The 10,821-nt window shown below is 57.5% G+C and overlaps 1 protein-coding gene across 1 annotated transcript in view; it reads right to left on the reverse strand.

The window, feature by feature from the left end:
- LOC106899847 (CXXC-type zinc finger protein 1-like) overlaps positions 1 to 10,821 on the reverse strand; it is a 32,389-nt gene that overhangs the window by 11,584 nt on the left and 9,984 nt on the right. Inside the window, exons 5-8 of the mRNA XM_014961772.1 lie at positions 7,803 to 8,041; positions 3,504 to 3,688; positions 2,729 to 2,831; positions 2,002 to 2,186 (exon numbers count right to left, since the gene is read on the reverse strand). Coding sequence (XP_014817258.1) covers positions 2,002 to 2,186; positions 2,729 to 2,831; positions 3,504 to 3,688; positions 7,803 to 8,041 — 712 coding nt within the window. The remainder of the gene's footprint in view (positions 1 to 2,001; positions 2,187 to 2,728; positions 2,832 to 3,503; positions 3,689 to 7,802; positions 8,042 to 10,821) is intronic.

Raw genomic sequence — 10,821 nt, forward strand, 5'->3', positions numbered from 1 at the left:
CAGGGCAGGACCCACTGGGATCCAGAAGAGGGATCTACTGGGATCCACTGGGATCCACGGCTGGGCCTACTGGGATCCACTGGGACCCAGAAGAGGGATCTACTGGGATCCAGTGGGACCCAGGGCTGGGCATACTGGGATCCACTGGGATCCAGGCTTGGATCCACTGGGATCCAGAAGGGGGATCTACTGGGATCCACTGGGACCCAGAGTTGGGTCTACTGGGATCCACTGGGATGCAGGGCAGGACCCACTGGGATCCAGAACAGGGATCAACTGGGATCCAGGGTGGGATCCCCTGGGGGGTACCCTCTGACTGGGACCCCGGGGGGATCCCCAACACCCCGGGATCTGCGAAGGATCCAGTGACCCGCGCGGGGTTCCGGTGTGAACTGGTCCGTACTGGTCTGTACTGGTCCGAACTGGTTTCTACTCACATGGCAGCGAGCTGGACACCACCACCCTCCCCCCCCCCGAGCTTGGTGAGGGGGACACCACAGGGGTCTGTTGCACTCTCCAAGGTTTCATACTGGTTTATACTGGTCTGTACTGGCTTCTACTGCTCCTTACTGGTTTCTACTGGTCTATACTGGTCCACACTGGTGTATACCCACCTGACATCCAGCTCAACACCACCACCCCCCCCCAGTGCTTGGATGACGGGGACACCACAGGGGTCTATCGCCCTCCCCGCTACTCCCTACTGGTTTCTACGGGTCTGTACTGGTTTCTACTGGTCTATACTGGTTTCCTACTGGTCCACACTGGTGTATACCCACCTGACATCCAGCTCAACACCACCACCCTCCCCCCAGGGCTTGGATGACGGGGACACCACAGGGGTCTATCACTCTCCCCGCTACTCCCTACTGGTTTCTACCACTCCATACTGGTTTCTACTGGTCTATACTGGTTTCTACTGGTCTATACTGGTTTCTACAGGTCTGCATTGGTTTATACTGGTCCATACTGGTGTATACCCACCTGACATCCAGCTTGACACCACAACCCTCCTCCCAGGGCTTGGATGACGGGGACACCACAGGGGTCTATCGCCCTCCCCGATACTCCCTACTGGTTTCTACCACTCCGTACTGGTTTCTACTGGTCTATACTGGTTTCTACTGGTCCACGCTGGTGTATAGTCACCTGACATCGAGCTCAACACCACCATCTTCCCCCCAGTGCTTGGATGATGGGGACACCACAGGGGTCTATCACCCTCCCCGCTACTCCAAACTGGTTTCTACTGGTCCGTACTGGGCTCCACCGCTCTGTAGTGGTTTCTACTGGTCTGTGTTGGTTTATACTGGTCTATACTGGTATATACTCACCTGACATCCAGCTCAACACCACCACCCCCCCCCAGGGCTTGGATGACGGGGACACCACAGGGGTCTACTGCTCTCCCCGCTACTCCCTACTGGTTTCTACTGGTCTATACTGGTTTATACTGGTCTATACTGGTTTCTACTGGCCCATACTGGTATATACTCACCTGACATCCAGCTCAACACCACCACCCCCCCCCAGGGCTTGGATGACGGGGACACCACAGGGGTCTACTGCTCTCCCCGCTACTCCCTACTGGTTTCTACTGGTCTATACTGGTTCCTACTGGTCTGTACTGGTTTCTACCGGTCTATACTGGTCTATACTGGTCCATACTGGTGTATACCCACCTGACATCCACTCAACACCACCACCTTCCCCCCAGGGCTCGGATGATGGGGACACCACAGGGGTCTATTGCCCTCCCCGCTACTCCCTACTGGTTTCTACTGGTCCGTACTGGTTTCTACTGGTCTATACTGGTTTCTACTGGTCCACACTGGTTTATAGTCACCTGACATGCAGCTCGATACCACCACCCTCCTCCCAGGGCTTGGATGACGGGGACACCACAGGGGTCTATCGCCCTCCCCACTACTCCCTACTGGTTTCTACCACTCCGTACTGGTTTCTACTGGTTTGTACTGGTCCGTACTGGTTTCTACTCACTTGGCGGCCAGCTTGACGCCGCAGGCCTCGCTGCAGTACTTGGAGGGGGGCCGCGCGGGGCGGGTGCAGCCGGGGCCCAGGCACTGGCCCAGCCCCGCGGGGTCGCGGGCGTCGGGGCGCTCCGGGTGCCGGCTCCGCTCCCGGTGCCGCGGCCGCTGCCGGTGCCGCTTGTACCGCTCCTCCTTCTGCACCAGTCACCACCAGTCACCACCAGTAGCCACCAGTACCGCACCGCCAGCACCCCGGGGTGAGGGGGGGGCGCGCCTGGAGCCCAGCTGGGGGCTACTGGGAGCTCTCAGTGGCCCTCCCAGTAACGCCCGGAGCATCTCAGTAACCACCAACACCCACCAGTACCTCCCAGTAGCCACCAGGACATCCCAGTAACCACCAACACCCCACCAGTACCTCCCAGTAGCCCTCCCAGTGACTCCCAGTAGCCCCCAGGACATCCCAGTGCCCATCATAATCTCCTAAAAGCCCTCCCAGTGAATCCCAGTAGCCCCCAAGGCTTCCCAGTAACCACCAACACCCCACCAGCACTTCCCAATAGCCCTCCCAGTGACTCCCAGTAGCCCCCAGGGCATCCCAGTGCCCACCAGAAGCTCCTAAAAGCCCTCCCAGTGACTCCCAGTAACCCCCAGTGCCCACCAGAAGCTCCTTAAAGTCCTCCCAGTAGCTCCCAGTAGCCCCCACGGCACCCCAGTAACCACCAACACCCCACCAGTACCTCCCAGTAGCCCTCCCAGTGACTCCCAGTAGCCCCCAGGACATCCCAGTGCCCATCATAATCTCCTAAAAGCCCTCCCAGTGAATCCCAGTAGCCCCCAAGGCTTCCCAGTAACCACCAACACCCCACCAGCACTTCCCAATAGCCCTCCCAGTGACTCCCAATAGCTCCCAGAGACCCCAGTGCCCACCAGAAGCTCCTTAAAGCCCTCCCAGTAGCCCCCTATGACTCCCAGTAGCCCCCAGGGACTCCCAGTGCCCACCAGAAGCTCCTTAAAGTCCTCCCAGTAGCTCCCAGTGACTCCCAGTAGCCCCCAGTGCCTCCCAGTAACCACCAACACCCCACCAGTACCTCCCAGTAGCCCTCCCAGTGACTCCCAGTAGCCCTCCTACTGGTCTGTACTGGTTTCTACCGGTCTATACTGGTCTATACTGGTCCATACTGGTGTATACCCACCTGACATCCACTCAACACCACCACCTTCCCCCCAGGGCTCGGATGATGGGGACACCACAGGGGTCTATTGCCCTCCCCGCTACTCCCTACTGGTTTCTACTGGTCCGTACTGGTTTCTACTGGTCTATACTGGTTTCTACTGGTCCACACTGGTTTATAGTCACCTGACATGCAGCTCGATACCACCACCCTCCTCCCAGGGCTTGGATGACGGGGACACCACAGGGGTCTATCGCCCTCCCCACTACTCCCTACTGGTTTCTACCACTCCGTACTGGTTTCTACTGGTTTGTACTGGTCCGTACTGGTTTCTACTCACTTGGCGGCCAGCTTGACGCCGCAGGCCTCGCTGCAGTACTTGGAGGGGGGCCGCGCGGGGCGGGTGCAGCCGGGGCCCAGGCACTGGCCCAGCCCCGCGGGGTCGCGGGCGTCGGGGCGCTCCGGGTGCCGGCTCCGCTCCCGGTGCCGCGGCCGCTGCCGGTGCCGCTTGTACCGCTCCTCCTTCTGCACCAGTCACCACCAGTCACCACCAGTAGCCACCAGTACCGCACCGCCAGCACCCCGGGGTGAGGGGGGGGCGCGCCTGGAGCCCAGCTGGGGGCTACTGGGAGCTCTCAGTGGCCCTCCCAGTAACGCCCGGAGCATCTCAGTAACCACCAACACCCACCAGTACCTCCCAGTAGCCACCAGGACATCCCAGTAACCACCAACACCCCACCAGTACCTCCCAGTAGCCCTCCCAGTGACTCCCAGTAGCCCCCAGGACATCCCAGTGCCCATCATAATCTCCTAAAAGCCCTCCCAGTGACTCCCAGTAGCCTCCACGGCACCCCAGTAACCACCAACACCCCATCAGTGCCTCCCAGTAGGCCTCCCAGTGACTCCAAGTAGCCCCCAGTGACTCCCAGTTCCCACCAGAAGCTCCTTAAAGTCCTCCCAGTAGCTCCCAGTAGCCCCCACGGCACCCCAGTAACCACCAACACCCCACCAGTACCTCCCAGTAGCCCTCCCAGTGACTCCCAGTAGCACCCAGGGCGTCCCAGAGCCCACCAGAAGCTTCTAAAAGCCCTCCCAGTGACTCCCAGTAACCCCCAGTGACTCCCAGTGCCCACCATAATCTCCTTAAAGCCCTCCCAGTACCCCCCAGTGACTCCCAATAGCTCCCAGGGCATCCCAGTGCCCACCAGAAGCTCCTTAAAGTCCTCCCAGTAGCTCCCAGTGACTCCCAGTAGCCTCCACGGCACCCCAGTAACCACCAACACCCCATCAGTGCCTCCCAGTAGGCCTCCCAGTGACTCCAAGTAGCCCCCAGTGACTCCCAGTTCCCACCAGAAGCTCCTTAAAGCCCCCCCCAGTAGCTCCCAGTGACTCCCAGTAGCCCCCTAGGCTTCCTAGTAACCACCAACACCCCACCAGTACCTCCCAGTAGCCCTCCCAGTGACTCCCAGTAGCCACCAGTGACTCCCAGTAGCCCCCAAGGCTTCCCAGTAACCACCAACACCCCACCAGCACTTCCCAGTAGCCCTCCCAGTGACTCCCAGTAGCCCTCCCAGGGCATCCCAGTGCCCACCAGAAGCTCCTTAAAGCCCTCCTAGTAGCCCTCCCAGTGACTCCCAGTAGCCCCCAGGGCATCCCAGTGCCCACCAGAAGCTCCTTAAAGCCCCCCCAGTAGCTCCTAGTGACTCCCAGTAGCCACCAGTGACTCCCAGTAACCACCAACACCCCACCAGTACCTCCCGGTAGCTCTCCCAGTGACTCCCAGTAACCCCCAGTGACTCCCAGTGCCCACCCGAAGCTCCTTAAAGCCCTCCCAGTAGCCCCCTATGACTCCCAGTAGCCCCCAGGGCCCCCCAGTAACCACCAACACCCCCCCAGTACCTCCCGGTAGCTCTCCCAGTGACTCCCAGTAGCCTCCAGTGACTCCCAGTAACCCCCAGTGACTCCCAGTGCCCACCCGAAGCTCCTTAAAGCCCTCCCAGTAGCCCCCTATGACTCCCAGTAGCCCCCAGGGCCCCCCAGTAACCACCAACACCCCCCCAGTACCTCCCGGTAGCTCTCCCAGTGACTCCCAGTAGCCTCCAGTGACTCCCAGTAACCCCCAGTGACTCCCAGTGCCCACCCGAAGCTCCTTAAAGCCCTCCCAGTAGCCCCCTATGACTCCCAGTAGCCCCCAGGGCCCCCCAGTAACCACCAACACCCCCCCAGTACCTCCCGGTAGCTCTCCCAGTGACTCCCAGTAGCCTCCAGTGACTCCCAGTAACCACCAACACCCCCCCAGTACCTCCCGGTAGCTCTCCCAGTGACTCCCAGTAACCACCAACACCCCACCAGCACTTCCCAATAGCCCTCCCAGTGACTCCCAATAGCTCCCAGAGACCCCAGTGCCCACCAGAAGCTCCTTAAAGCCCTCCCAGTAGCCCCCTATGACTCCCAGTAGCCCCCAGTGACTCCCAGTGCCCACCAGAAGCTCCTTAAAGTCCTCCCAGTAGCTCCCAGTGACTCCCAGTAGCCTCCAAGGCTTCCCAGTAACCACCAACACCCCACCAGCACTTCCCAGTAGCCCTCCCAGTGACTCCCAGTAGCCCCCAGGGCGTCCCAGTGCCCACCAGAAGCTTCTAAAAGCCCTCCCAGTTCCCACCAGAAGCTCCTTAAAGTCCTCCCAGTAGCTCCCAGTGACTCCCAGTAGCCTCCAAGGCTTCCCAGCGACCACCAACACCCCACCAGTACCTCCCAATAGCCCTCCCAGTGACTCCCAGTAGCCCCCAGGGCATCCCAGTGCCCACCAGAAGCTCCTCAAAGCCCTCCCAGTAGCCCCCAGTGACTCCCAGTGCCCACCAGAAGCTCCTTAAAGCCCTCCCAGTAGCTTCCAGTGATTCCCAGTAGCCCCCAGGGCATCCCAGTGCCCACCAGAAGCTCCTCAAAGCCCTCCCAGTAGCCACCAGTGACTCCCAGTAGTCCCCAAGGCTTCCCAGTAACGACCAACACCCCACCAGCACTTCCCAGTAGCCCTCCCAGTGACTCCCAGTAGCCCCCAGTAACTCCCAGTTCCCACCAGAAGCTCCTTAAAGCCCCCCCCAGTAGCTCCCAGTGACTCCCAGTAGCCCCCTAGGCTTCCTAGTAACCACCAACACCCCACCAGTACCTCCCAGTAGCCCTCCCAGTGACTCCCAGTAGCCACCAGTGACTCCCAGTAGCCCCCAAGGCTTCCCAGTAACCACCAACACCCCACCAGCACTTCCCAGTAGCCCTCCCAGTGACTCCCAGTAGCCCTCCCAGGGCATCCCAGTGCCCACCAGAAGCTCCTTAAAGCCCTCCTAGTAGCCCTCCCAGTGACTCCCAGTAGCCCCCAGGGCATCCCAGTGCCCACCAGAAGCTCCTTAAAGCCCCCCCAGTAGCTCCTAGTGACTCCCAGTAGCCACCAGTGACTCCCAGTAACCACCAACACCCCACCAGTACCTCCCGGTAGCTCTCCCAGTGACTCCCAGTAACCCCCAGTGACTCCCAGTGCCCACCATAATCTCCTAAAAGCCCTCCCAGTGAATCCCAGTAGCCCCCAAGGCTTCCCAGTAACCACCAACACCCCACCAGCACTTCCCAATAGCCCTCCCAGTGACTCCCAATAGCTCCCAGAGACCCCAGTGCCCACCAGAAGCTCCTTAAAGCCCTCCCAGTAGCCCCCTATGACTCCCAGTAGCCCCCAGTGACTCCCAGTGCCCACCAGAAGCTCCTTAAAGTCCTCCCAGTAGCTCCCAGTGACTCCCAGTAGCCTCCAAGGCTTCCCAGTAACCACCAACACCCCACCAGCACTTCCCAGTAGCCCTCCCAGTGACTCCCAGTAGCCCCCAGGGCGTCCCAGTGCCCACCAGAAGCTTCTAAAAGCCCTCCCAGTTCCCACCAGAAGCTCCTTAAAGTCCTCCCAGTAGCTCCCAGTGACTCCCAGTAGCCTCCAAGGCTTCCCAGCGACCACCAACACCCCACCAGTACCTCCCAATAGCCCTCCCAGTGACTCCCAGTAGCACCCAGGGCATCCCAGTGCCCACCAGAAGCTTCTAAAAGCCCTCCCAGTGACTCCCAGTAACCCCCAGTGACTCCCAGTGCCCACCAGAAGCTCCTTAAAGCCCTCCCAGTAGCTTCCAGTGATTCCCAGTAGCCCCCAGGGCATCCCAGTGCCCACCAGAAGCTCCTCAAAGCCCTCCCAGTAGCCACCAGTGACTCCCAGTAGTCCCCAAGGCTTCCCAGTAACGACCAACACCCCACCAGCACTTCCCAGTAGCCCTCCCAGTGACTCCCAGTAGCCCCCAGTAACTCCCAGTTCCCACCAGAAGCTCCTTAAAGCCCCCCCCAGTAGCTCCCAGTGACTCCCAGTAGCCCCCAGTGACTCCCAATAGCCCCCAGTGACTCCCAGTTCCCACCAGAAGCTCCTTAAAGTCCTCCCAGTAGCTCCCAGTGCCTCCCAGTAGCCTCCAAGGCTTCCCAGTAACCACCAACACCCCACCAGTGCCTCCCAGTAGCCCTCCCAGTGCCTCCCAGTAGCCCCCAGGGCGTCCCAGTGCCCACCAGAAGCTTCTAAAAGCCCTCCCAGTGCCTCCCAGTAGCCCCCCGGGGCGGGGGGCGGTACCTTTTTGTCGGATTTCTTGTCCCGGCGCTTGACGTGTTTGACCTTGACGGCGCGTTTGCGCAGGACGGGGTCCAGGAACGGGGCGTCCTCGGGGTCGCTGAGCCACGGCTGCGGCGGGGACACGCCAAGAACACGCCTCAGCACCCCCCCGGCACCTCCCGACACGGGAAAACACGCTTCAAAACACGCCTCGGGGTGCCCAAACGGGTTCAAAACACCCCTTGGGGTGACTATACATGCTTAAAACACGCCTCTACATGCTTAAACATGCTTAAAACACGCCTCGACATGCTTAAAACACGCCTCGACATGCTTAAACATGCTTAAAACACGCCTCTACATGCTTAAAACACGCCTCTACATGCTTAAACATGCTTAAAACACGCTTTGACATGCAAAAACACATTTAAAGCATGTCTTGGTGTGCCTCAACATGCTTAAAACATGCTTCAGCGTGCTTAGAGCATGCTTAAAACATGTTTGGACCCCCCCAAACATGCTTAAAACACGCTTTGACATGCAAAAACACATTTAAAGCATGTCTTGGTGTGCCTCAACATGCTTAAAACATGCTTCAGCGTGCTTAGAGCATGCTTAAAACATGTTTGGACCCCCCCAAACATGCTTAAAACACACCTTGGTGTGACTAAACATGCTTAAAACATATCTATGTAGCCGAACATGCTAAAAGCACGCTTAAAAACATGCCTTGGGGTGCCCAAACGGGTTTAAAACACACCTTGGTATGACTATATGTGCTTAAAACATGCCTCTACATGCTTAAAGATGTTTAAACACGCCTCTACATGCCTAAACATGTTTAAAACATGCCTCGGGGGCCCAAACATGCTTAAAACACGCATCGACACGTGTGAACATAGCTAAAAAACACCTGAGCACCCCAGAAACACGCCCCGACCCGGGAAAACACAACCCAACACGGAGCAAAAATACACCTCGCGTTCTAAAAACACGCCCTGACATGCTTAAAGCACGCCCTGACACGTAAAAACATGCCTTGACACGCAAAACCACACTTAAAGCATGTCTTGGTGTGCCTCAACATGCTTAAAACACGCTTCAGCGTGCTTAGAGCATGCTTCAAACATGTTTGGACCCATCCAAACATGCTTAAAACACGCTTAGGCCCCCCCAAACATGCTTAAAACACGCCTCGCTGTGGCTAAACACGCTTAGAACACATCAATGTAGCCAAACATGCTAAAAACATGCTTAAAACATGCTCGGACCCCCCCATAAATGCTTAAAACGTGCTCAGACCCCACAATTTGGGGCATTTCAGTGGGATTTTGGAAGAAATTTAGGGCCTCTGGGGCACATTTTGGGGGAAATCCGGGGGGATTTGGGGTCCCCGGGGTAAATTCTGGGCTTTTTGGGGCAATTCTGGGGGGATTTGGGGTCCCTGGGGTGCATTTTGGGGATAATTTGGAGGGATTTGGGGTCCCTGGGGCAGAATTTGGGGCATTTAGAGCCTTTGGGTTGCATTTTGGGGCATTTTTGGGCAAATCGGGGGGATTTGGGGTCATTGGTGTGCATTTTGGGGCCATTTAGGAGGAATTTGGGGTCTCTGGTGTGCATTTTGGGGAGGAATCTGGGGGGATTTGGGGTCCCTGGGGCAAAATTTGGGGCATTTGAGTAGAATTTACAGCCTTTGGGGTGCATTTTGGGGCATTTCTGGGCAAATCGGGGGGGATTTGGGGTCTGCAGGGTTCATTTTGGGGCAATTTTAGAGGAATTTGTTGTCCCTGGAGTGCATTTTGGGGAGAATTTGGGGGGATTTGGGATCCGCAGGGTTCATTTTGGGGCAATTTTGGAGGAATTTGGTGTCCCTGGAGTGCATTTTGGGGAGAATTTGGGGGGATTTGGGGTTTGCAGGGGTCATTTTGGGGCAACTTTGGAGGAATTTGGGGTCCCTGGCGTGCATTTTGGGGAGGAATCTGGGGGGATTTGGGGTCCCTGGGGCAAAATTTGGGGCATTTGAGTAGAATTTAAGAAAAATTTACAGCCTTCGGGGTGCATTTTGGGGCATTTTTTGGCAAATCGGGGGGATTTGGGGTCTGCGGGGTTCATTTTGGGGCAATTTAGGAGGAATTTGGTGTCCCTGGAGTGCATTTTGGGGGGATTTGGGATCCGCAGGGGTCATTTTGGGGCAACTTTGGAGGAATTTGGGGTCCCTGGCGTGCATTTTGGGGAGGAATCTGGGGGGAATTGGGGTCCCTGGGGCAGAATTTGGGGCATTTGAGTTCAATTTATGAGAAATTTAGAGCATTTGGGGTGCATTTTGGGGCATTTCTGGGCAAATCGGGGGGGATTTGGGGTCTGCAGGGTTCATTTTGGGGCAATTTTGGAGGAATTTGGGGTCCCTGGAGTGCATTTTGGGGAGAATTTGGGGGGATTTGGGATCCGCAGGGGTCATTTGGGGGCAACTTTGGAGGAATTTGGGGTCCCCGGTGTGCATTTTGTGGGGAATCTGGGGGAATTTGAGGTCCCTGGGGCAGAATTTGGGGCATTTATGTCCGATTTAGGAGGAATTTAGAGCCTTTGGGGCGCATTTTGGGGCATTTTTGGGCAAATCGGGGGGATTTGGGGTCTGCAGGAGTCATTTTGGGGCAACTTCGGAGGAATTTGGGGTCCCCGGTGTGCATTTTGTGGGGAATCTGGGGGAATTTGAGGTCCCTGGGGCAGAATTTGGGGCATTTATGTCTGATTTAGGAGGAATTTAGAGCCTTTGGGGCGCATTTTGGGGCATTTTTGGGCAAATCGGGGGGATTTGGGGTCTGCAGGGTTCATTTTGGGGCAATTTTGGAGGAATTTGGGGTCCCCGGTGTGCATTTTGTGGGGAATCTGGGGGAATTTGAGGTCCCTGGGGCAGAATTTGGGGCATTTATGTCTGATTTAGGAGGAATTTAGAGCTTTTAGGGCGCGTTTTGAGGCCTTTTAAGGGGGATTTGTGGTTCCCGGAGCAGAATTTAGGGGCCGGGGGGGGTCTTAAGGGAAC

This window comes from Calidris pugnax, unplaced genomic scaffold (assembly GCF_001431845.1).
Source record: "Calidris pugnax isolate Ruff unplaced genomic scaffold, ASM143184v1 scaffold919, whole genome shotgun sequence".
In the NCBI taxonomy this organism is placed as follows: domain Eukaryota; kingdom Metazoa; phylum Chordata; class Aves; order Charadriiformes; family Scolopacidae; genus Calidris; species Calidris pugnax.